We start from the raw sequence: 27,373 nt of genomic DNA, 5'->3' as shown, positions 1-27,373 counted from the left end.
TCCTTCTTTTCTGTGCCCTTTATGGCTCATTTATCTTGTGAGTCAAATAGAGAAACCTCAATAAGTTGTTGTGCATCTTGGATGCACTAGGGGATCAGTAGGAATTCTGATGAGATTTGATTTTCAGTGTTTGGAGGAAAGAGGGGGAGGATTTTTCAATTGCCTTACATTTTCTGGAAAGCAAAAATTCCAGGTAGGTCTTACTTCTGGCTGCGGAAGTAATAGGTCTTCCATCCTCCAAATACAAAAATAATCTTTATAATTAAAAATCTGACATGATTTTCACACTGACAAGGAAACCTATTAGAAGTGCTCAAGATGTATATCCCCTCTAAGTATTGTTTTCCTTTTAAAAAGTTGTGGGAGCATTTCAAATGAAAAATATTTTCATATTTGAAAATTTTAAAATAATTCAACGTGACATTGTTAGTTTAATGTATTCTTGTTAGAAACAGTAAACTTTGCTATAAGTGATAAAGGGCTCCCTCAATATGTAGGCTTTGGTAATGCTAGAAGTAAACTATAATTATGCTTTTATAGATTATTATTGTAAATTATGACATATTTATAAGTGATTATATTTTAATATTAGCTAATGCTAACTCTAAAAATGAATTCTTTTTTTCAAAGATTTTAGTTATGTATTTGACACAGAGAGAGAGTACAAGCAGGAGGAGCAGCAGGCAGAGGGTGAGAAAGAAGCAGACTCTGCACTTAGCAGGGAGCCCGACATGGAGCTCCAACCCAGAACTCTGGGATCATGACCTGAGGTCAAGGCTGACACTTAACCAACTGAGCCACCCAGGTACTCCTAAAAATGAATTCTTTATATTTGTTTAATGAATCGTTAAGTCCTCTTCATTTTATTTTCTGTCTTTGCAATCATTTTTTTTTTTTTCTGCCTCCAGTGGTCATATCGTCCATGGACTTCTATAATATAGTTTCCTGCTTTTCCTGCATTTGCTCTTTGTGTTGGATTTTGCCAATTGGCAACTTGGTTAAGCTTGGAACTAAATTTCCTGAATCTTCTTCTGCTTGTGTTTCCCTTAGGGTTGACCAAGAGAGAAACTTGAGGGGAAATATAGAAACGGAAGTCCACCAGATTCAGAGATAAATAGATAAAGAAGTGCCTGGCTGTCCCAGATTGTCCTCACAGTACTTCACTTGGTGGCCCTCTTACTTCCTGACTACTGTGTTTGCTGACAAACTATGGCCTCAGGCCTACCATTAGAGGCCTGACTCTGGACCAATGGGGGCCATGATTCCCACAGGACACTGCTTTTGACACCCCCATGAGGTCTTTCCACAGCCCTACTTGAGAGGCTAGCACAGCTTGGCTTCTCAGATCTTCCTGCGAGCTTTGTCTTGTTCCCAGGGTCGGTGCTGCCTGAGAGATGGTTAATGACTCTTCTGTCTTCAAACTCTCTCTTCTAGACCTTTTTTTCTGCCCCTTTGACAGTTGTGTAAGTTATAATTCTTATAGTAAATTCCTTATCCCTGTAACCCTCACAGTGGCTCTACTTCTTCAACTAAAGCTGGACTGATACATTCCTCGGCTCATCTGCTGTCTTTCCCACAACAAAATTGTTATAGTGAAAATGATCATGTACTGACCTAGCCCTCCCTTTCTTCATTAATCCTGATTCTCATCCTCTCTCTTTTAAAACTCCCACTTCTTGGATTTTAGAACTTCATCCCTCTGGGTCCTTCTATCCTGGGCATACTCCATCCATAGCTGCATATTTCACAGTGTGAGGCCTCTGCTCTGACCCACTCTAACACAGAATGCTAGGGGCAGGGTGGAACAGATCTTGATTCAATATCTTGTCTTGCCCCTTTTGAGCTGAGGCTCTGGGCAAGTTATTTGACATTTATTAGCTAAAACCTCCTAATTCATATAAGGGAGATAATAGTCAGAGCTGCCTTATGGAATTGGCGTGAGATGTCAACACAAAGTTGTCCACAAATATTGACTTTCTTCTTCATTCTGCCACCTGCCCTCTACTGCCCTCCGGGAAAAGAAAGGGATGGCCTCCTTGTCCAGGTATTTCACTGCCTCTAACTCTATGACATTAGCAGAAAGGCCAGTGTGTGGATTGAAGCACTGAGCACTAGGGTAGGGACAACCTGATTCAGGGATAAGGGAACACTCCTTTTTTTTTTTTTTTTTAAGGTTAGGGTGCAGAGGGAGAGGAAGAGAGACAATCCTAAGCAGGCTCCACATAAGCACATAAGCTTGATGTGGGTCTTGATCTCACAACCCTGAGATCATGACCTGAGCTGAAATCAAGAGTCAGATGTTCAATGGACTGAGCCACCCAAGCATCCTGGGAACACTCTGTTTTTCAATATGGATGGTTGTTCTTGTGAGTGATGGTAGTGAAACCACCTTAAAACAAATTGTTGACATTGAGGCTGGTTTCAAATAGAAGAATAGACAAAATGGGGAGACAAATTTTAAAAAGGGGATTGACTATAAAAGCAATACTAATTATGCTTATATCAATAGCTTATTTATGCCTAATAATTAGAATGTAGCACAATAGCACTGGCACAAGTCATTAAATATATTACACCACAAACATATGTCATCCATTTGCAATAAGTTCTATCCATGGATGCTTGCCCATTAAAATTAATTATTCAGGTAGCATGTTCATATTTTAACAACCTAGAACAATTAGGGGAAAAGCGGTTTCCACAAAGATAATACTAATATGTAGTGATCCCCCCCCTTTTTTTACATTTTATCCCTCAGAGAGTACTATGGGAGAGTTGCTATTCCCATTTTTCTGATAAGAAACTAAGGTTTGGGATTATGAATAAATGACTAAAGCTGTAAAGACATAAATTGGACTCAAATAATACTCTGTTCCAAGCTCTTATTTGACATACGTGGCAAAGGTGATATGTTGGGAGACATTTGGTGACATACATGAATATCTTAATTAGTGGCAGGAAAATGTGAAGAGAGATGGATTTGCATCATTCAGGATTTACGAGTCTAGGCCTGAGTTCTAGATCCTGGGGCAAGGGCATTACTGCTTATTTGCCCCTCAGGGTCCAAGTTCCTCAGATGATTTTTTTTTTTTTTTTTTTTTTTTGTCATTTATGTCTTCTTGCACTTTGAAATCTATAGACTTCTTAAAATGTTTTAAAATAATTTCTTGGTCTCCCTCATAAGTTCTAGCATCTTTGAGCTACTCAAATAGTCTCCGTCTGTCTTTAATTTTTCACAGATACTATAATCTGTTCCAAACAATAGGGATCCCTATCATAGTATGATTCCCAGGTGGAAAGGTAGGTCCCTATGCTTGATGGCTCTTGAAAAGAGGAGGTTATGATTGATTTGAATTCTTAAGTTAGACTAATAAATACTCCATGGCAGTCTGATGTGATGGTTTTGAAATTCATTTGCAAGGTGTGGAGGAGAATGAGAGTCGACTTATCATGTTTGAAGAAAGAGAAATGGGATAAAAGAGACATGTTTTGAAATCTTGAGAAAGCTGGATTGCATTATCTTCTTCAAGGGGGTTTGATTTACTCTTTTCACTTCCTGGTTTGTTAGTTATCTCATGCCCCCTAAAAACAATGTATCAATCATCCAATGAATAGTGTGCCAATTAATTTATGGACATGAAGATTAACATGCAATCTGCTAATGCTGCATTAACGAGTTTATGATTTTCATAAAATACATAGAACAATTTTGAGTTTTATCAACCTCAATGGTTGAAATTAAAATGGAAATAGCAACATTTGTTTTTTGTTCTCCCTACAAAGCAACTAATTATTTTCCTCTGGGTAATGATAATTAACAAAATTCCTCTCCTGTTTCTGATCAGTGCACAGCTGGTACTCAGATAATCACAAAGACTGGATTTTATGTGGTGATATTAACATCCTAACTTGGGAAGTGCATTAACTGTGTACTGTTGCCTCAGTTTCTTAATTCTAAATGATGACTTGATGAGCTTCTTACACTGGGAGCAATATTTACATTAGTAAATTGTCAGTGAGAGAGAGAGAATGCTACCATGAGCATCTACTATCGGGTGTAGATTTTGTCTGCTTCACATGTTATACTTGGGCTTGCAACTTTGATGTGTCTTGATAAGGGCCACAGGGACATCTCATGCACTCATATTTGAGCATTCTTTCAGTTAAGCCAGAATGTGCTAGAGGCTTTGGAGCTGGAATGTGTTCAGAGCCACTCACTCCCATCCCTTGGGCTTTTCTGGAAAGGAGGTTTGGACCTGAGCTGGCCAGAGGACCTATTAGGTGTGGTATCACTGAACAAGTTCCAGAGCTAAGCAGGGCACTCCATTCTGAGTGGAATGTGGTGGTACCTGTCTGTGTCAAATACCTGCTCTCATCCTTTGCCTAACAATCCCCTTAGAGACAGGGACTATATATCACCATCTTTTTTATCTCCCAAGTTTTGTATAATGCTTAGAAGGTAATAGGTGCTCAGTCAATGTTTGCTGGATGGATGGAGGATGGTATAAAGGAAAAAAATGCATTTTTGATCCTTGCTACCAAAGGAGGCTTGAGGCTAGCTAATTGGTCAATGTGTGGTGATTGTGTATCAATAATCATATAGAAGAAATCATATTAGCACTCACATTGCCTTAAGAATAACAATAAATGTGGCACACCTGGATGGCTCAGTTAGTTAATGCCCAATTCGGTTTAGACTCAGGTCATGATCTTGGGGTCCTGAGGTTGAGCCCTGTTTCTGGGCTCTGGGCTCAGTGTAGAGTCTGCTTGAGATTCTCTCCCTTTCCCTCTACTTCTCTCTCCTTCTCTGCCACCATGTGCACCCTGTGCACTCTCTCTGTTTCAAAGACAAACAAAAAAACATATTTTTAAAAAAAGAATAATAAATGTTAGATCTGTATCAAGTGCCCAGTGTGGCAAATTTTAAAATATACTTTGTGCTGGTGAGGATATGTGACAGGCATACTTCTATAACCTTTTAGGAAAGAAATTTACCACTATCTGTCAAGAATTTGTAGTGTTTTGTATTTACTTTTTTCTTAGTCTGGAAAAGTCTATAATCTGGAAGCCAGTTTGAATAAAATAATTCAAAATAGAGAGATAGTTTTCTGTGTACCAAGATGCTTTTCTTAGATTTGTTTGAAACAACCTAAGTTCCCAACAACATGGTGATGGTTAGTGAAATGTGACATATTCATTAGCTGGAGCTCTATTTGCTGATATAAAATGTTTTTCAAAATTTTATAGTAATATAATTCTTTAATTAAGATCTAAAATTTATATATCATTGTGACAACTAAAATATACCATATACCATAGAGAAAGCCTGAGAGAGAATATTATTAAATCTAAGAATAGAAATAAGACTGGAAGAAAATCCACCAAAATACTAAACACTGGCCTTAATTTTTATTTGTTTTGTTTTCCCAATTTTTTGTAGACCCCCGCAGTTCTGTCTCCTTTCCTCTTTTGTGTTGAGAACTTGTGACCTTGCTCTGCTGCCCTCTCCACATTCCACTTTGGTGGTAGATTGGATCAGGATGGCCATCTGACTCAAGTTGGGCAAATCGGATTCTCCTGGGAATTTAAAATTGAGGCTTCAGAGAAAGCAAGTTGGTTTGTATGCATGCCTTGGATTGAGAGACATGTGAATTTTGGACTGGGAGGTTTGGGCACCTTTTCCGAGTTACAGAAAGAGAGCAAATTTTCAGAAAACTAAGAAGAAAGCAGATGGACAAAGAAAGAAAAAGATAAGAGATCATAGGATCCTAGAGGAGAAACTGGTTTCTGATGACTGGTTTTAGTTCTAGCCCTCAGGAGGCCTGGCTGTGTGCCATAAGACATTCTTGTGTCCTTATAATTTATTACTATTTTTATTACCATTTAAAAATTTTTTTCCTCATCAGTTTCTGTTACCTGTAACCAAGTACAAGTAAATAAGATGCCTTTACTTTTTAGACATTTAAAAATATGCAAAATGAGTATACACTGCTATTAAAGTATTATGATAAGCACAATAATTTTTATTGTTTTTGAAAAATAGATATTTTATCAAGCACTCCTGTGATATATTGTTTGTAAAAGTGAGAAACATAGGTCATTTGTGGCCATAGAATTACAGGGCCTGTACATAGAATTACATAGAATTCTGGTCCTGTTTTCTGGTCCTCTTTTGGGGGAAGTTTGATAATTTCATTTGACTCTAACATACACTAATTTGTTATTTTAAGAAAACCCAATATGACAAATTTCAATTTGAGGATGATAAAGGAGAGAACCATTCATTAAGGAGGGTTACATCAGCCAGTTCACCTCACCTATGCCATTATCTGACCTCTGTCCCTGACTTTTGACCAGGTTAGACAAAAATTATGTTTGCTACCAGCACACTATTAGAAAAGCTTGTGGATAAAAGCAGTGATGACAGGATGCATTGTTTATAATGTGTTATTCAGTAAAAAATACACATTGCTCATAATGTGTTTTTCAATAAAAAATTATAATCCTAAAAATATACTAAAATTATAAATATATGAAAAAACTTGGAAAGAAATATACCTTAATGTTAACCATGGTATATTTGAAGTGTGGCTTTACAGAGAATTAAAAATTACCTTTTTGTATTTTTTCATAACTTTCAAGTTCTCTACAGTGTCATATGAGTTCAGTAATAAAATTTTTAAAAGTCAAACTTTTAACGAAAAAAAGAATTGCCTTAGGCACCCAAACAATCTTGTCAGTCTTCTGTTTGTCAGGTGCAAGAGTTTAGAAAAGAAGGAAGAAAGGAGGGAGAGAGAGGTTGGGCTGCCTTGGATACTCTGCTCATGGGATTGGACCTCTGGAGTCGCTCTCTAAGGGAGAAAGTAGACAGGGCTATGTGCCCAGTCCGGAGAACCCCAGGTGTACAGCAGGTGGTGGCAGGGAGCTCTGGCTTAGGAGTCAGCCTGGCCCTGCTCTTTCTGTGTGTGGACTCGCAAAGGTGCTGAGCTCCTGGCTTAGCTTCCCTTTCTGTACAATGATACAGCTCCTTCATGGGGTCGTTGAGGGCCTAAGACAAGTAGTGTCATGTCAGTCACTTAACAGAGTCACAGGTTCATAGTAAGTAGCCATGGTATTTCCTATTATTCCTGCAATTTATCAGATGTAAATCGTGCATGTGTACTCCATAAATCCTCCATGTCTACCTGCCATTCCTCAAACACATGTCCATATTCTGGCCTTCATTATTTTAGTTTACACCTGACATGTTCTGCTTCCTATAATTCTACCAATTCTAGAAGTAGTTAAATCAGTGCTTCTCAAACTTTTATGCCTAGAGGAATCACCTGTGGGTCTTGTTAAACTGTAGATTCTGACTTAATAGGTCTCAGTTGGCGTCCAGGATTTTGAATTTCTAATGAGCTCCCACGTGAGGTCAATGTTGCTGTCCGAAGACCACTCTTAGTAGAAAGGACTAAGAAGGTCCAGCTGAAATCCAACATCTGTGTAAAATCATCTTCAGTGTCTCTAGCCAGAATGTCCTCTTCTTCTTTCACTTTCAAAGCACGTCATTTGTACTCTCAATTTAGCACTTGCCACATTCAGCCTGCTTTGGTGCACTGCTGTATGTGATTCTGTTCATTCCCAACTAAGCTCCTGATGGGAGACTTTGTGGTTCAACCCCTGAATGCTGTCAGCACCGGCAAAATGGTACAGATACGGTGTTCAACCAATAATTGTCAAATTACGGAACTGCATGAAAAAGAATGAAATAATACCTTAAAATAACATTGTGTTTTACGTGAGTATTCACTTAGAGATTGTCAACCTAAATCAATTTAATGAGTGGAAATAATGAGAGTAGTGTTGTGAATAATTTCAAATAGCGAATATGTGATTGTGATCTTTTCTTTTTCTTAAAAATACATTATGCATTATAGGATTCAGGGTGGGGTGATATTTTGGGTAGGATGACAAAGCCAATCTGGGATGATATATTTTCTACAGAACATCAAATGAATGGGTACTAATTTGTTTTTCAAACACTGAGTTTCTTGGGTCATGGTTTTAAAAAAGCCTCTAAGTCAACCAGAAGCCGAAGTTGGATAACACTGGACATTAATTATTGGTCATTGGGGTAACACGGACTCATTCTGTTGAGAGTAATTAGGGAAAAGAATTTGTGGGAAATGAAGAAAGTGCAGTGGAGGTCTCTGTTGGAGGAGGTTGTCAAGAGGACATGACCTCTGCTTGACCCTTGGGCTATGGACCCGGGCAATCAGAGGCTTCTCATCATCTCTCCTGTCCTTCAAATATTTGTTCTGCCTATTGTTCCCCTGGTAGGAGCCATTTCAAGGGCACAGCTTGAGAGAGGAATGTGTTGAGGAGATCAGCTGGAGAGTACATGTGACTGAATCCTGTTAAGACTTCTATACAAGCTTTTAAGATCCTGGTGCGCAGGTGTAGAGATCTACTTGTCCTGCGGATGCCCAAGACAAGCCTGTATGTAAGTCTCCTTCCTCATTAAGCCTTCCACCTACTGATCTGGAGTAGCCTGCCTCCTCCCTCAGGCTCTCTTTGCTCTCCACGTATGGGGGCCAGTTTGTGAACCAACAATCTACCCTCTGTGGATATTTGCTGGCAGCTGGATAGCGGAGCAATTGTCCTTTCTGACTGTGGAGTTGGTTCAGTCCTGTATGGGCACCTACTACTACTTAATTCTGACTTTCCTTCCCTGGGGCAATTGGCAATTCGTTTCAGGAGGACTTTCCATTGTATTTTAAAAATCCAATCAATACAAATAGAAAAGAAACTCCATTTTAAGTAACCGTTAACTCGCCTACCACTCATGTCCATAGGGAAGCTTAAAGAATTTTCATCAGTACGCTAAAAAGTAGATAGTTGGATATACAGCAAAACTTTTCAACACTTGACTCCAAATCCCTGTTACTGCCAAGACATTCTTATAAAGAAATCATCTGGGGAAACTTAGCAACTACTGTTTTTGTGAAATGGTCCCTGTGGGGCTGAGGTTTATGCCTAACTTTTTTTTTTTTAATTTAGCTTCTGTATCTTGTGCCTGGTATCCAACATTAGTTACAGAGTAAACAGTACTTTCCAAAGACTGACAGGGTCAGCTGCTCTGGGAATGTGGCCGGTGACCTCCCTGCTGGATTATCGTTCTGCACGCTGCTTCCAAGTCAGTTGAAAGGTAAGCATTCTTTCTGTATAAGTGCACACTGCTTTGGAACATGTTTCAATTTCGACTGATAAATCTGAAAGTACATCCTGGGTACGCTGTTTCAGAGGGCATGGAGCTGTTACTTTGGGGGCAAAGTGATTTGTCATGTCAACACAACCACAATGCTAAGCTGCTGGGTTTAGGGGAGGAGTGAGCCACAGGGCTGCATCTGGTTGCTTTGATTAAGCCCTAAAGACACAGGAAAACTTCCATCCAGAACTTGTTTCTCAAGTTAAAAACACACACTGTAATTCTAATATTCAAGAAGTAAAGCCTTCCATTTCTGAATCCTTTTTCCTGAAGGAAATTTAAATATTGATCAATTTAAGTTGGCTATTGTCTTGACTGAAATAGCAATGGTGTGAGTGAGAGAGTGAGTGTGTATGTGTGTGTGAGAGAGAGAGACACGGAGAGACAGAGAGACAGATACTACTAGGAAGTATATCTACTATTCAAAGGATCTGGAAATATAGTGAGTGTTCCCAAATGCAAGAGCAAAAACTTGTTCAACCCACACATCATGGATGTCACCATGAACAAGAGAAAATGTATCCTAAATCCCTCAAAAATTGTAAATGTTGAGTATAAAATAGTGAAGAAAATGGAACATCCTGGAATTAGATCCCCAAGTGGTTTTAATCAGCTTGTGTGTTATAGACTCTTGAGGTATGGATTTAGTGTTATAGCAGAATTACTGTATTTATAAATTACCATCAGTGTTGTATTATTTTTTTTACCTCACATTTTATTTTTCAATAAGTTTTAGTAAAAGATTTGCATTTTTCAGATGGACACATTAAAAAACCTACCACTTTTCAAAGTTCTCAGCTCTCATTTGATTGAACTATTTTCTAGTGCTCCAAAGGATGCTCTATCATCAAGAAATGATTTTATAAAGAAAATGTCTCTTTTCAGACACTGAATAAAAATCTTTTCTACAGACATTTTAAAAATATGGCCCAGAACCAAAATAAGGGCACAAATAGGATCAGAAGAAGTAGAAAAATCATATTCTAGTAGAAAAGGTTTATGTTTCACTGAAGAGTGGTAATTACAAAGGTACAAATTTGTTAAGCTGTTATTATCGTAATTATCGTATACTGATATTTTAGGGTTTGCTATTGTGTCCACTTGGCAGATTCAACTTACAAAAATGTTTATTATATAGTGACAAACTCAACTTTAAAAAATTCCTCTGTAGACACTATCTTTTCACAACTGTAGGCACATACTATAACCCTGAGCATCCTGTACCTCTGGCCTGCAGAAGCTGGAAGGGATGCTTACATATGGGGATGGTGGGACACTAAAGTCTTCCTCTGTTTGTGTCTTCCAGGTGCACAGACAGATGAGAAGATAAGAGTCAGAGGAACTTTCCAGAAGAGTCTGCAGTTGCTGCTTGAGAGTTTACAATCACCAAACCTGATAAATAGACTTAGGTAGGGGTTCTGAGAAGACTCAGAAAATTCTGGGGGACCAGTCTCTGCATTTTGTTTTTCACTGCCACTGCCACCCGTGTATCTCATTTGACCATCAAACAGAGCTTTCTAGAGGCATGGGTGTAAATTTTCAACTAGGAGCAATACTAGTCGGTCAATAGTTAGCTGTGTGAGATCAGTTCTCAGTGCTAGGTCTAAGCTAGATTTGCATCTGGCTCTTGGGTACACATTTCCAGTGTGGTTTTGGGAACATACTATGGCACCTGAAGGCGTGTACTGGTCTATCAGTACCTGGTTGTGGGGCTTACATGGGCTTCTGATCTGTGGAGAGCATACAAGACCTACCCATGCCTGCAGGTGCCATGTGGAATGATAAACCTGTATAAAAGGCATCCATTGTCTCAGAAGAGGACCTTATCTTAATAAAAGGTATTTATTCCTAGAGCACACAATGAGGAAGATTCTCAGTTGTCTACACCATGCTTTACAGTTTATTTTTTCAAAAGAAAACAGCATTTGTTTTTCATGCTTGGGGGTGTCTGTCTACCTTGTGAGGTTTCAGAAATACAGCATCTATATGTGCTGTGGCTGTGGAGATGAAAGTTCTTTAAATGGCAGGTGTGGAGAAATCACCATTAAGAACCAAACAAACTATATTTAACTTTCTCACCCTGTAGATGAACAAGTCATCTTAATAGCTGCAATCTCTCCTTTCCCCATTTTTGAATATAGGCACCACATCACAAATCTGAGTAGCTGAGATTTCACCCTCTATAAGAGGCACAGAACGAGGATGCGAAGAAATGGAAGAGGTGCTAGTCTCTTGAAGTAAATATCATTTGCTGAGGGTCATTTGTTCGACTTTTTAATGGAATTCTTGCTGGCCTATGGTGGTGTAGATTTTAATTTCCTGTTTGGAGTGACCTGTTACTCACATTATGTTCCTGGGAAAGAAATCGCAAATTTCCAGGTTAGAAAGGAATTACAGATCTTTTCTTTTCTTTTCTTTTCTTTTCTTTTCTTTTCTTTTCTTTTCTTTTCTTTTCTTTTCTTTTCTTTCTTTTCTTTTCTTTTCTTTTCTTTTCTTTTCAATAATAGCTTTATTGAGATAAAATTCACATACCATAAAATGCATTCTTTTCAAGAATACATACAATTCAATGGTTTTTAGTATATTTGGAGTTATGCCATCATCATGACTATCTAACTCCGAATATTTTCACCAGCTCAAAAAGAAGCCCCATGTCTGTTAGCAGTCATTCGTCATTCTGCTTCCCTCTCACCACCTGGCAACTACCCATTATCTTTCCAGTTCTCTGGAATTGCCAATTATTCTGGATGGTTCATGTGGTATCAGTGCTTCACTCCTTTTTATTGACCAATAACATGCCACTGTATGATATTCCACATTGCTTCACCCTTCACATGTTGGTAGACATTTGTGTGGTTTCTGTTCTCTGGATGTTATGAATAATGCTATATCATGAACATTTGTGTACAAAGTTTTTGTGTGAATACATGCTTTTACTTCTTTTGTGTATATACCTAGAAATGGAATTGCTAGATCATGTAACTCTCTATATAAAATGTTGAGGAACTGCCGTACTATTTTCTTCTTTCTTTTTTTTTTTTTAAAGATGTATTTATTTATTTTAGAGCTGAGATAGAGCACATGAGAGGGCGTGAATTGGAGTGAGGAGCGTGCAGAGGGAGAGAGAATCCCGAAGCAGACTCCCAGCTGAGCGCAGAGCCCTACGGGGGCTGGATCTCGCACCTGGGATCATGACCTGAGCGGGAATCAAGAGTCAGATGCTCAACCTACTGAGCCACCCAAGTACCCTACCACACTGTTTCCTAAAGTGGCTGTTCCACTTTATAGTCCCACCAGCCATGTAGGAGGGTTCCAGTTTATCCACTTGTTGCCAGTGCTGTTATTTGATTTTAGTCATCCTAGTGGGTGTGAAGTGTTATCTCATTGTGGCTTTGATTTGCATTCCGTTAATCACAACATCTTTTCATAAGCTTGTTGGCCATTTGTTTGTCTTTGGGAGAAATCTCTATTCAAAATTCTTTGGCCATTTTTAAACTGGGCTGTTTGTACTCTATACTGTTGAGTTGTAAAAGTTCTTTATGCATTTTGGATAGAAGTTCCTTATCAGATCCATGATTCACAAATATTTTCTCCCACTCTCTATGTTAATTTTTGTGCCACATTTGTCCAGAATTTGATACTATATTTGAACTAACTTTTTTCTAGGTAAACCTCACATAGTCCAAGTTAAAAATGGCACACACTTTCAGCAACAACCTGCTTGATGCCAGACACTGTGTCAGGTTCTTGGCACACATTACCACATTTAATTTTTATAATAACATTAAGGGGTTGGTATTATCCTTTTATTTTAAGGGAAAGGGAACTGAAACTCTGAGAATTAATTTGCTCAAAGCGACCCAACTAGAAGGTGATAGAATCTGCAAATGAGTTCCATTATTCTTGCTGCTTAGTCTGTTTTCTCCTTTACACCAATAGTTAGCTGTTTGAGTAGATAAGTGAACACTCAATATTGTGTTCATCTCTAATATGATTTGTGTTGGATAAATGCATTTCATTCCTGTTTTCTACCCAAAGTCATGTGAATAACAGTGTATTACATGTCTTAAGTCACATCTGTTTGATACATTTCCCTTCCCTCCCACCCTTATCCCCTTTTTTTCTCTTTCCTCATTTGCTTTTTTCCTTTCCTTCCTCTCCCTCCTTCCTCTTTCCTTTATAAGCTTATTCATTTGGTCCTTACTATGTTCTAAGTGCCTAAAGTGTTGCATAAGGCACCCTCTGGTGCTGATACTCTAGCAGAAGAGACAAACCTCAAATGAATAGATAAGGATTCACTTAAAATACCACGTGAAATAATATAATGCCAGCGGTGATAAGAGTTACGAAGAACACAGCAAATGAATGACAGAGGGTTTGCTATTTTAGATGGATCCTCGGGGAAGGTCTGGATGAAGTGAGAAGGGAGTCACATGATTCTGAGGAGAGCCTCTCTTCCTGGCAGAGGGAGGAAAATACTTGTGATGACAGACATGCAGAGAGGAGACCAGTGTGGCTCTGTCTTTGACCAGTAAATGGACAAGTGCTAGCTTTGGCACAGGCATACTTTTACCTAAAAAAAAGCCTTTGTCCCTAAAACATAGTTAAAATATCTTTAAGCATACCTCTGTAAATGGATAGGGGAGCTAATATTTACCACAGAATGCTGGTGCTGTTTACCCACTCTCCCTGTTATGCCTGTGATGAACTTAACTTGTTCCAAGGTGCTAAGTGCACAGTGTTTAGGAGCTTGGGCTAGGGAACTTGAGTGCCCCCAGTTAGTTGTGTAACTGTCTTATTCTTTTTTTTTTTTTTTTTTTTAATTCTTAAATGGGTGCATTCGTTTGCTAAGACTGTGGTACAAATACCATAGACTTCATGACTTAATAGAAATATCTTTCCTCCCAGCTCTAGAAGCTGAACATCCAAGGTCAAGGTGTTGGCAGCATTGGTTTCTTTGGAAGGTCTCTCTCCTTGGCTTGTAGATGGCTGCCTTCTCTCTGTGTCTTCAAGTGGCCTTCTCTAATTTTTTTGCTTTTGTCCTAATCTTTTCTTCTTCTTCTTCTTCTTTTTTTTTTTTTTTTTTAAGATTTCACTTATTTATTCATGAGAGATACAGAGAGAGAGAGGCAGAGACACAGGCAGAGGGAGAAGCAGGCTCCATACAGGAAGTCTCCAGGATCACACCCTACGCTGAAGGTGGCGCTAAACCGCTGAGCCACCCAGGCTTCCCCCTAATCTTTTCTTCTAATAAGGACACCAGTCATATGGGTTACTCTACCCTAATAACCTCATTTTACCTTAGTTATCTCTTGAAATATCCTATTTTTGACTATAGTCTTATTCTGAAAGGCTAGGACTTCAACATGATTTTGGGGGGTGAGGGGCACAATTTAGCCCATAACATCGATGAAAATAATAGTCTCTACTATCTAGAGTTGTTCTGATAATTAATTGAGATAATATATGGAAAGCCTTAAAGGAGCTCCTGGCACAAGGTGAGTGCTGTTCAAGTGAGCTAAGTAAGAGTATTATTATCCTATTTTGATCTAGTCATGCCTACATGGTGAGTTTGTTGAGGGAAGAAATGTAGAGATTGTATCTTTTAATTTTATTATTTTTATCTATTATTTTGAAAAAAATCTGCCAGCGCCTAGAATAATCTTCACCATTTTAGCTTCTCAGGACACATTTGCTGAAGTTAAACTTTTCATCCCTGGTGGGAGGAACACCACTGGCACATATCTCTCATTATCACTCTTTTCTTCTTCCCCAACTAGCTTTGCATCCCACCATTCCTCTGCTTCTTAACTAGATTCTAAATTTCACCTTCAGGCATTAAACTAGCAATAACCAAGTTTCTTTTACAGCCATAGCATGCTTTTTTTTTTTTTTTTTTTTTTACCCCCTAGAGAGATTTGGAAATTCCATTTACATAAAATGTTAACTATTGCCTTGCTTTTGACACGTACCAATCCTGCATGCTAGTAAACCTATAAGACATCAATTTTCAAACTTGTTAGGGCAACAAGCATGCATGATTCCTTTTCTGGAATGCAGAGGTGAGCCAGAGAAGAAAGTCCCTTTTGCCGAAGAGCCTGATACAGTGTTCCTGAATTCATTGTTCTGAAGCAGGGTTTCCTTCTTACTAAGTATTTCACTTATGAAATCCTCAGCCCTTCCGTCATGGTGCAGAATAAGCTCTGGAGCAGCTCTGCCTGGCGACAGAGAAGCAGCTATCATTACTCTAAAGGATGGAGCCTTACAATACATTTCTTAAAATGTTTCCTTAAAAAGTGAAGGAAACTTGAGTTAATGTCAGAAACTGGCGTTAAAGTGTTTCATACAGGCCAAGGGATTAGACCACCATAGAGACCAGTCTTGGCTCACTCTGAAAGCCATATTTACTCTTTATTTCTATCCACATATCTGGTTTGCTGAAAAAAATAGAGGAGGGTTAATTACCACCAAGTTACACAATTAATTTTCTTTAAGACATGTAACAATTTTCAAAGAATTCTGAAAACATTGTTTTTTTGGAGAAATGAATCTCATCTTCTATGTCCTGACTTTGTTCCCAGTAGAAAAACCAGGATAATGAAGAACAAAATCTTTTTTGCTTTTTAAATGAAGGGAAATACCACTTTTATCTCATGGTGTTTCTAAATATCATTTGCCAACTTTTTGTGGGTTAAAATTGCCACTACCCCTTGAATATATGTGTTGTGTCTTAACGGTTTTCACTAGTTATCCTTTGCTCTTTTCCTGTAAGTGAGTTTTTAAACTTCTGAGCTATAAAACAACACATAACTGTTGGGACTACCAGGACCCAAATTGGAATTTGGAGGAACAGGGCTGGCTGATTCATATTGGTTATATGACCATTACATTTGTCCTTTGTAAGCTGATTTATTAGGTCTGTATTCTAGAGTATGTTTTATTCTGCTCCAGTGGCTATGAATGAATTCTTTGATGGTGGCTTTTTGTCACATGCATCTTTCATGGTTCAGGGCACCTAACCTGTTGGAATATTCTCCTGTTGAAGAGTTTGCTTTTATATCTAGTGACATTTATCATTATCTAAGGCCAGCTGCCTGACTTCTCTTCAGGGCTCTGTTTATGGGGTTTGAACATCTATAAATGGAAACACTAGCTAACCAGAAATTATCGCCAGGGCTTTCTGATAGTGTCCTGAGCTCTCACAACTTGGAATGTCCTGCAATATCTAACATGTAAGCACGTCAAATCATTTTCTAGACAGAATCTGAATCTTTTTCTGTTTCTCTCTCTCTCCCTCTGTTTCTTTCTCTCTCTCATTCAGTTTCAACATGGAATTTGAAAAGCATGAAAAAGGAAGCTTATTAAATAAGAATTTAGAGGAGAAACTGACGGTAAGATGTGTGAGATTTAGTGTACACAGATTTGTAATGTAATTGACATAGTAAAAAAAAGCAGCTGTCACAGATTGGAAAAGTTGTACTAACTAGCTTGTATTTCCATATTTTTTTCTGGTTAGCAGCCTGAAAATTAACGAGTTCCATGGACTTTGCTGAACACAGTGTAATAAAATTATTAATAAAATTTCAATACTAGAATGTGGACGAATTTTATTTTAAATGATGTCGTTTGGCTCCATTTTTAAAATCAGTATCCATTTATTTTGAGCCCTTGTTTATTGCTTCAATAACAAAAGATTATTCCATTTATTGAGCTAAAGCTTAGCAAATTCTAGTTTCCTTCAGAGGTACTAGGAATATGTGTCAAGAAAAATATATTAAGTATTATAGACTATTTTAATGTTTTATCAAATCATTTAAAGGACATCTAGCATAAGGATAAAGTTTACTCTTCAGAAAGGTTTTATTATTTTGCTATGAAAGTTCTGAAAGTAAATTTGCCTTGATGCTGAGGAATTACATGTCAATGCACTGTAGTGGTCACCTATATTTGCACCAACGTAAAATATACCATAGACTGGTATAGTGGTAGAATGTGTTGCTCGTGGTTCACCCTATGGGTTTAGAAGGCTAGTTATGTTTGTAAGTGTACTGTGGCTACAGAGTTAATGTTAGAACAGGGCATGGCTAATTTTAACAACAGTACAAGTGGCTGAAAGTAAAACTACATAAACTTTGTTACTTCTTAAAATCATGAGAATGCATTGCTCTGGGTGTTTGAAATACCCAGATTTATGTACTCTTAATATTTATGTACTCTTAATGGTACTGAAACTTGAAAGATGAAAAATCCTGAAATGTATTATAATTTCAAAGCCTTGAAGAAATATATTGAATTAAATGTAACTTTTTCTTAAAGAATTCAGATCATCATTTTGAATATTAGCTGTGGATCTCTGTTCTAGGTGGTTGTCTAAACATATATTGGCCACGGACTCTTTGGTTTTTTGACTATTTTGAAAAGCTATGCATTATTATAGAACTAACTAGGGGTTTTGAGTTAAAATGTTCTGGGTGACAGTGCTCACTCCACTACTTCAGATTACGAGTATGGGATTTTGTTTAAGCCTTCAGAGTCTTAGTTAATTCACTTGTAAGATGAGGAGTAGTAATACTAATTTGAAGGATGTCATGAAGATTAAAAACTATAATGTTTGAAGATTCCCTGGGTTGCACCCATTATTTTCCAACTATTTTTGGCTTGACTTACTTGGACAGTGTACACTCAAAGTTTATTAATATAGAAAGAGAAATCCGAAATGCATTTCAAAATAAAAGGAAAACTTGGATATGCTTACTGTAAAGGCTTAGTGATTATAAAACCATTATGGAACTAGATAGAGAGTAAATAAATACATAAATAAAGAGTTGCTATGAAATTAGTATAAAATTTGATCCACGGGTCTCTGACAATCTTTTACGGGAAGTTTTGCAAATAAATATAGTGCACATGGGGCAAGTAAACAGAAGTGGAAGTAGTCTCTTATCAATTGGGGTGATTTGATGTACACACATTTCACTTCCTGGAGGGTCAGACATTCTGCATTCTGGACTCACCTTAAACACAGGTGTGACTCTAGAAGCGAGCAAAAACCTCTCCTCAGAGGAAGCAGCTGTCACAAAATTCATGATCATTACTTTGGAGGAGAGATCCAGGGCTCATCTCCGATTAAGTTTCAGAGGAGTGGAGGTAAATGTGGGACAGTTCAGAAGTTATAGGAACAAACATCTAATCTGTACTGAGAAGAGAAGGTTCTCAGGGAGGGAAGGAACACATTAAAGTTAAGTGGTGTGGGCAATTGCCTCTACAGGCAAACAGAGCTATAGATGTGACTCAGATATCTTTCGGATAAAGGAATTCTGGTAATACTGTTATCAAGAAAAGGTCAACTTATATTTGACATCTCTAAGAGAGCTGGGAAATATATATCTTAGAATGTTTATAGTAGAAATTATTGTGGTTAACACTTTGGCTGTTCATGTGGATAAACATCTAAAAACTTCAATGTGTGTTGTGTTCCTTAGTACTATCAATGTAATATAGTATGACTGGCTAGGCTGCTGTAAATAGTTAAAACACATTTTTGTAGAGTTCATGAGGTTCTGAAAATTACTAAATTTATTACAAATAATAAAGTTTATAAAAATGGTTTTTAAAAGGAGAAAATACTTTTCTATTAAAATATTTAAATATGTATACATTATAATATTGCTGAATTATAATATATATCTTTTTTAAAATTAAAAGTATGCTCATAAAGATTATTATGAACAATGTTATGGAATATATCACACAGTTAAGAAATTTATGTGATTGGCTTTATTTGAAAAAAATTCCAAGGTGAGGTCTACAGCAAATAAGAAAATCAACAGTCTGCAGATTTTTAAAATGTCAGTTTATTCTATCCAAAGAAATAGACAAAAGTAAATAGGATTTTTTTTCCTTCAAGATTTTATTTAAATTCATGTCAGTTCACATATAGTATAAGTTTCAGGGGTAGAATTCAGTGATTCATCAGTTGCATACAACATCCAATGCTCATTACATCAGGTGACCTCCTTAATGCCAATCACCCAGTTACCCCATACCCCCAACACTCCCTCCAGCAACCCTCAGTTTGCTCCTTATAGTTAAGTGTCTCTATAGTTTGCCTCCCTCTCTGCTTTTGTCTTATTTTATTTTTACTTCTCTTCCCCTGTGTTCATCTGTTTTGTTTCTTAAATTCCAGCTATGAGTGAAATCATACGGTATTTGTCTTTTTCTGATTGACATATTTTGCTTAGCATAATATACTCTACTTCTAGACACGTTGTTGCAAATAATAAGATTTCATTCTTTTTTGGTGGCTAATATTTCATTGTGTATATATACCACATCTTCTTATCCATTCCTCAGTTGATAGATATTTGGGTTCTTTCCATGTTTTGGTTACTGTAGACATTGCTGCTATAAACATTGGGGTGAGTGTGCACCTTTGAATCACTCTTCTTGCAGTCTTTGTATAAAATACCTAGTAGTACAAATGCTGGGTGGTAGGAAGTTATATTTTTAACTTTCTGAAGACCTTCCATACTGTTTTCCAGACTTGCACCAGTTTGCATTCCCACCAACAGTGCAGGAGGGTTTCCCTTTCTCTGTATCCTTGCCAACACCTGTTTTTTCCTGTGTTGTTAATTTTAGCCATTCTGACAGGTGTGAGGTGGTATCTCATAGTAGTTTTGATTTGTATTTACCTGATGATGAGTGATGTTGAGTATCTTTTCATGTGTCTGTTAGCTATTTTGTATGTCTCCTTCTGAGAAATGTTCATGTCTTCTGCCCATTTCTTAGCTGGATTATTTGTTTTTTGGGTGTTGAGTTTGATAAGTTCTTTATGGATTTTGGATACTAACCCTTTATCAGGTTTGCTGTTTGCAAATATCTTCTTCCATTCTGTAGGTTGCCTTCTAGTTTTATTGATTGTTTCCTTCACTGTGCAGAAGCTTTTTATCTTGACAAAATCCCAATATTGCATTTTTGCTTTTGTTTCCCTTGCCTCCAGTATTGTGTCTAGTAAGAAGTTGCTGTGGCTTAGGTCAAAGAGGTTGCTGCTTGTGTTCTCCTCTAGGATTTTGATGGGTTCCTATCTCACATTTAGGCCTTTCATCCAAGTTGAACTTATCTTTGGGTATGGTGTAAGAGAGTGGTCCAGTTTCATTCTTCTGCATGTGGCTGTCCAATTTTCCCAGCATTATTTGTTAAAGAGACTGTCTTTTTCCAGTCGGATATTCCTTCCTGCTTTGTCAAAGATTAGTTAACCATAGAGTTGAGGGTCCATTTCAGGATTCTCTGTTCTTTTCCACTGATCTATGTGTCTGTTTTTGTGCCAGTACCACACTGTTTTGATGATTCCAGCTTTGTAATAGAGCTTGAAGTCCAGAATTGTGATGCCTCCAGCTTTGCTTATCTTTTTCAGGGTTGCTTTGGCTGTTTGGAGTCTTTTCTGGTTCCTTATGAATTTTAGGATAGTTTGTCCTACCTGTGTGAAAAGTGCTGGTGGTATTTTGATAGGGATTGCATTGTGTAGATTTCTTTGGGAAGTATAGACTTTTTTTTTTTTTTTTAAGTATAGACATTTTAACAATGTTTGTTTTTCTAGTCCATGAGCATGGAATGCTTTTCCATTTCTTTGTGTGATCTTCAATTTTTTTCATAAGTGTTCTGTAGTTAATAAACTTCCTTGGTTAGGTTTATTCCAAGGTTTTTTAGGTTTTTATGCAATTGTAAATGGGATCGATTCCTTGATTTCTCTTTCTGCTGCTTCATTTTTGGTGTGTAGAAATGCAACAGACTTCTGTGCGTTGATTTTATATCCTGCAATTTTGCTGAATTCCTTTATCAATTCTAGCAACTTTCAGGTGGAGTCTTTTGGGTTTTCTACATAGACTACCATGTTGTCTGCAAAGTATGACTTCTTCCTTGCTAATTTGGATGCCTCAGTAGGGTTACTATATATCTAATATGTACACTTAATAGGGGTAAGAGAACTGCTACCATTAGCTATCTACTTTTTTCCCCCTCTGAATTTGTTGCTCTTTGGAGATTAAAATAAAGATTCCTGGGAGCTTGACAATTAAAGTTGCATCAGTAGGTAACAGATAAGAAATATTATACTCAAATCCTTCAAAATGTCCTAAATTTATCAATCCCATCTAAATTTTTCACCAATTGGTTGATATTTTCCCAATTTCTTAAACATGAAAAAGAAAACTCAATTAGCATGGATTGAAAAGGACATTCTCATCCCTTGAAAAACCAACATATTGAGCCATGCTGGATATTTTAGTCCTCTCTGATCCTGCAAAGTCAGATTACACTAAAGGTGATTTTGTGGGGTTGCAGGGAGAAAGGAAACTATTTTGTAACAATACAGTTCTGTTTGGTTCCACAATAAACCGTGTTGGAGCTGAATGGATCTTTTCTTTTTCTTGAGACTTGAGTAACCATTGTATCATGTGTTCCCCAAAGTACATTCCTTAGAATTCTGATTTTCTAAACTGCTCCATGAAAATAGGTTCTGATCTATGCTCAATAGTATTCATGAAACACTATGTACAGAATGAACTACACAGCCTTATTTCTTTTGGAGACTCATATTGTATTTAAACACAGTGAAGGCCATAAGACATTTTGGAGGTTAATCTTGTATTTCTTGTACTCTCTACCAATGTAATGCATTTAGATGTGTGCACACAATGATAGTGAATATTCTAGCTAGTGTTCTCTGGAATTCATTTTAGGAAGTGGTGTGTCAGTATGTTACTTGTCTGATTTTATTTATGAGGTTCATTTTCAGAATAATGATACACAGAATAATAAATTTAACCTGGGTAACACTTATCTCTGTAACATGAAGTTATTTCTGGAATAATGTTGAAAGTAAGTATATTTCTATTTAGTATGTTTTAATAGCTAAGTAAAATTAAGGCAGGACATCCCCACTATTTTCCAAAATCTTTTCCTTTAGATTATTAAATACATCAACAAAGAATTTCACTTATGTTTATCTTCAACTAAAATTTCTTAATGAAAAGGAAAAATTCATGTATTAGCATAGTAAAAATGGTCATGCACCTCAGGATATTGAGATAATAATATTTTCTTTCTTTAAGAGATGATAAAAACAGATTTTATGCATAAATCTAGTAACTTCTATTACATTAAAATAATATGTCTCAAGAGACAATTCTATCTTCTCAAGTAATAAATGTTCAATAAATATCACAACAGTAGTAATAATGAGAAGGGTAAATCTTCCAATTCACTTTATATTGAAGCTTGGTAGAAGCAAACTAACATAGTCAATTTCTGAATGTCATAAATATTGCTTTTTTGAGTAAGAGAAATTTCTGAGATTGAGAAATTATGTCCTTTGACAGATTTTTAACAGGATCTATTTCATACAAGGAGATGAAAGCTTAAATATTAGATAACTGAAATTTTACTCTTTATGTTTAAAATTTTTCAACTTGTTTTGAATTTTGGGTGACAATTTTATCCAATGATTTGCAAATTTACCTATAATCTCGCAAAAAACATTATTCTCGGTTTCAGAAAAAAGAGATTGTACCAATTCTTTTTGATAGAGTGAAAGAGAAAATTGAAGAAAAATGTAGTTAAAATACACAAATGCAGAAAACTAGGCATTTTAGAATTCTGTGATGATTCAGTGAAGCACACTTTTAAAATAAGGTTCAATTAGTTATTCATAGCTTCATTAATACAAATAAAATTAATTATTTTCTAAGAAGAAACTTGTTAGCAAACAAAAAAAAAACATGGGACTAACATTGGTTATAGTTCCCAATGTTATTATCTGATAACAAGTCTGACTTTTGTTGGGGAGAGCACTTTTGCCGATGTAATCTAGCATCTGTTAGGTAGAAATGTCCTCAGAAAAAAGCAGAAAGAGCCTTTCAAATCAGTGGACATTTCTGAATGACTTTTGAACAAGACAGGGTCCTATGGACTATAGTGGAAGCATACATGATAGAGAAAGCCTTGGCCAAGGCTATTATTGTATTTTATAATTTTTCATAGGTTATGAGGTAATAATGGTAAATCTTAAGTGTAGAAAAGATAAACATCCCTGATTCTTTTTTCTCACCTAAACTTGAGAGAGCAAGTCTATAATTATTCATCAGAAATGTCTTAACAATGGAACAATTGTAAAGTATTTTACATTGTAACATATTACATTCTGTCATAATATTGACTGTTGGAGGTCACTGAAAGGACACGACTGCTGGTTGACCCATGATGAGCTGAATTCCAGTAGTTGGAGGACCTTCTGCCTCCAGCCACTCTTTCCTTGGAATATACATTCTGCCTAATATGCCTGCGGGAGCTGTTTTCAAAGAAGTTGCCTTGAGAGAGAGAATAAGGTGTTGTTGAGACCATCTGAATGGCATAGTGTCTGAATCCAGTTAAGGCCTCTATATAGACTTTTAAGATTCTGGCTGTTGGGTGTGGAGATCTACTCATCTTGTGACACCTAAGATAAGCTTATTAGTAAGTTCCTTGCTTATTAAACCCACCACCTACCAATCTAGAGTGGTCTACCTATTTGGTCTCTCCCAGCCCTCCATGTGTGGGGAGCAATATCAAATTTCACCTGGGAAGCTCCCAAGGTTTTGAATCAACAACTAAATAATCTGTTTTTCTAATTGTGCCTAACTATCGTCATTGGTAACAGGTACACAGTAGATACTGACATACTTGAAAAAAAGTTTGGACTGCTGATGCTTCTGATGTGTTATCTAGAGATGATTTTCAGTATGCCTTGAATGTTGATTCTGATCCATACATAATTCCTAATAAGACAACATCATATAATAAAATAAATGGTAAATTTAAGTTCATAAATCTCTGGTGGTCAGGCACTGGATCTATGTATCTTTATCATAATTGATTGCCCTGGATCCTTTTATACTAATTTTGGTAATGACCAAGGAAGGAAATATGAAAACAAACAAATGAACGATGACATCTCCTTTCCTTTGGCATTTGAATTTTTATTTTAGAAAACTCCTTATATTTCTCTGCCATTTGTGAGAGTGGATCAATGACTTCTGCTATATTCTGGATTTTACTAATAAAATTGCCTTGGGTGTCCATTTTGTGGGAAGGATCATTTTGATGGTAGAGGATGTGAGTTAATTTGTCCCCAGACTTTAATTCCTCTATGATGCTGCCTCATGTTTGTTTTTATGTGTGACATCATCATGCAGAATGGTAGGCATTTGGGCATCTTTAAGAAGGCTGCTGGTCAAGGAAGCCTGGGTGGATCAGCGGTTGAGCACTTACCTTTGGTCCAGGGTGTGATCCTGGAGTACCAGGATCAAGTCCCATGTCAGGCTCCTTGCATGGAGCCTGTTTCTTCTTCTGCCTATGTCTCTGCTGTGCTCTCTCTCTCTCTGTTTCTTGCAAATAAAAAATAAATAAAAATCTTAAAAGCAAAAACAAAAACAAACAAAAAAAAGAAGGCTGCTGGTCTTCTTAACATGTTTGTGGTACATATGGTGCATTCTGTGTGTCTATTTGATAACTCTCTCAGGATGGCCCATTCATCACTAGTAAATTTTGAATGTATTAATCCCTTTTATCCAGAGAGGGCTAGAGTTCTGTAATAAGTTGACATCCAAAATACTCTGGGGAAATAGTTATTTTCAAAAAAAATCCCAGATGGGCAATAATAAAAATATTTTATGGTAAGTGCCTCAGTAAGTATCCTTCAACTGAAAGGCAAATGCAGGACATTCCAAATTAGGATTCTGTGAATTTCTGAACTCAGTGTCAGTTCTGAATTTTTAGTAAGATTAATTTAGTCCCATTTCTTAGGGAGATAAGAACTCTCTGAGAAATCAATAAAGGGGTTGTAGGATTGATCAGTCAACACCAGGTATTGTAGAGTTCACTGGTTAAGATAATGTTCTTCAGAGAACTGACCCATCCCTCCAGCATTATGAGTAATAAGAAGATTCTGGTTTTACCCCAGGTGAAGTATAGTTGCAAAGAATAACCATGAAATGTAATCATTTGGCAGATCAAAGTGAAAAACTAAATAATTGCTCTTAAGTCTCTTTTGCATAAGAAATAATTCCACTTTAACTTCTCTCTTGCCTCCTTTTAATAGAGCCAGTAACAATTTTTAAATACTTGAAGAATCTGTACCTTGAAATTAAAAAAAAAAAAGGAGGGGGATCCCTGGGTGGCGCAGCGTTTTGGCTCCTGCCTTTGGCCCAGGGCGCGATCCTGGAGACCCGGCATGGAATCCCACGTCGGGCTCCCGGTGCATGGAGCCTGCTTCGCCTGCCTTTGGCCCAGGGAGCGATCCTGGAGATCCAGGATCGAATCTCACGTCGGGCTCCCGGTGCATGGAGCCTGCTTCTCCCTCTGCTTCTCCCTCTGCCTATGTCTCTGCCTCTCTCTCTCTCTCTCTCTCTCTGTGACTATCATAAATAAATAAAAATTTAAAAAAAAGGGGAGGGAGGAGATAAGATGCCATGGATGATTGAGACCTATAGAATATTACTAAGCGATAGGAATTGAAATCTTAATGGGCATAATTGCAGAATGAGGTAAGACAACAAAAATGATGAGTTAGCGTAGGTGTGCACGCAAGTGTTCTGAGTGCCATTTTAACATCTACGAAAACCAAAATAAAGAACCTGTGCCTTTGGGTGTGTGTGCGTTCTTCTGATTCCTAGGAATAGGTCTTCCGTCTCTTTTTAAGTGCTGTGGAGTGTGGTAAAAAGCATGTTGTATCTGAGTCTAGGAGACCATTTTGGTGTTAAGGTTCTGTTTGTGTGACCTTAGACAAATCACGTAATCTTTGGTCTCCTTCTTTACAGGCTGAGAGGTTGGTTTGGAGTTGCAAGGATTGCTGTGCTCGCTAGCATTTGAGAAGTCTGTAAAAAGTGTCTTTGGGCTGTGTGGTTATTAAATCCTTTCCATACCAAACAATGCCTACTTATACAAACATTAGAAACTGAAATAGATTCTATTTTTTGTGTCACCACTGACCAAGTGTAAAGTCAAAGTCCTTATTACTAGATTATTAGATTTCTTTTAGTATAAAATTTCACAGCTCAGTACTCATGAATTGAATTGCACTTTTTTTTTTTATGTTTTCACTGAGAAGTCACAAAGATTTAATAATGGAATCATGGGTGAACATTACAGACTAGATAAAGAAAATAATATATAAGTGCCTTAATATTAATGTCAAAATATTGCCAAAATCAAGCATTCTATTCTTTCATAACACTACAGAAAATAAAGTAGATGCTGAGTTTGCATCAGGAATAAAAATTTAGGATGCAGAAGGTCTGCATTTTAAGTGTTATTTTTAAGGTGATTTCTTAAGCTCTTTCTCATCCCCCTTTGTAGTTCTTACCACTCCCCGTGCCTGACACAGATATCTCGGTCCCTGTGCAATTCTAATTTTAGTCCCTTTGCATCGCTGAAGGTTGAGGAAAAAGTGGACTGCACCCGAATGGCAGAGTCCTAGCTACCATTTCCATTTTTCTTTTTTCCTTCAAGAAAGATGAGGGCTGTGTCTGTTAGCACTCAGGGACGGGAGGGAAGAGTAAAGTGAAACTGATAAGGATCCAGATTTCTACTTTCTGGTTCAAATGAAGTTCTTGAAGCCATCCAGTCCTTTGAAAACCACTGCTAATTAAAGCAGTGTCTGCTGATAATGTAAGTCTGGGATGCACTGTTTGAATGGATCTTTTGATACAGCTCTGGGTGTTGGTGAATAACTGAAGGGAGATGGATTGCAGGCTTTAGGCGAACTGTGCTTTCACACTGACATTCATAACACACTGTACGTGCGGCGAAATATTTTCTGGGTTCTCCTTGTGGGAATTACAATTACTTACATATCTAGTTGTTCTGCTCCAACTCCGGCTCCCCTCAGGGAATGACAAATAGACTGTTGTATTAGTGATGTAATTACATTACAGAGTCATGGGCTTTATTTTGCTACACGATCTTCATAAAAATAAGGAGGTGATTTTTTTTTTTTTTTTTTAAATGGTGAGAAGATGTCTGTGGTTTAATTGCCGGTTTTCTCTTCCATTTGTAACCTAAAAATTTCTCAAGGGTACTTTCATCAATTCT

At 37.2% G+C, this 27,373-nt stretch overlaps 1 protein-coding gene across 16 annotated transcripts in view; it reads left to right on the top strand.

The window, feature by feature from the left end:
* Positions 1–7,634: 7,634 nt before the first annotated feature.
* Positions 7,635–27,373, top strand: part of MLIP (muscular LMNA interacting protein) — a 256,011-nt gene continuing 236,272 nt past the window's right edge. For 2 of the 16 annotated variants that reach the window (XM_077903602.1, XM_077903603.1), the window contains exons 1-2: positions 15,167–16,482; positions 16,572–16,641. In XM_077903602.1, the coding sequence (XP_077759728.1) occupies positions 16,391–16,482; positions 16,572–16,641 (162 nt within the window). In that variant the 5' untranslated portion in view covers positions 15,167–16,390. Of the gene's footprint in view, positions 7,781–8,322; positions 8,486–9,042; positions 9,191–10,556; positions 10,660–11,391; positions 11,488–15,159; positions 16,483–16,571; positions 16,642–18,255; positions 18,398–27,373 lie in introns of those variants that run through there. The other 14 variants (XM_077903598.1, XM_077903597.1, XM_077903611.1 and 11 more) reach the window with 14 other exon arrangements.

Source organism: Canis aureus, chromosome 7 (genome assembly GCF_053574225.1).
Source record: "Canis aureus isolate CA01 chromosome 7, VMU_Caureus_v.1.0, whole genome shotgun sequence".
Taxonomy (NCBI): Eukaryota; Metazoa; Chordata; class Mammalia; order Carnivora; family Canidae; genus Canis; species Canis aureus.
Note: the sequence above shows the minus strand (reverse complement) of the source record. Positions and strands in the feature narration are given on the sequence as shown.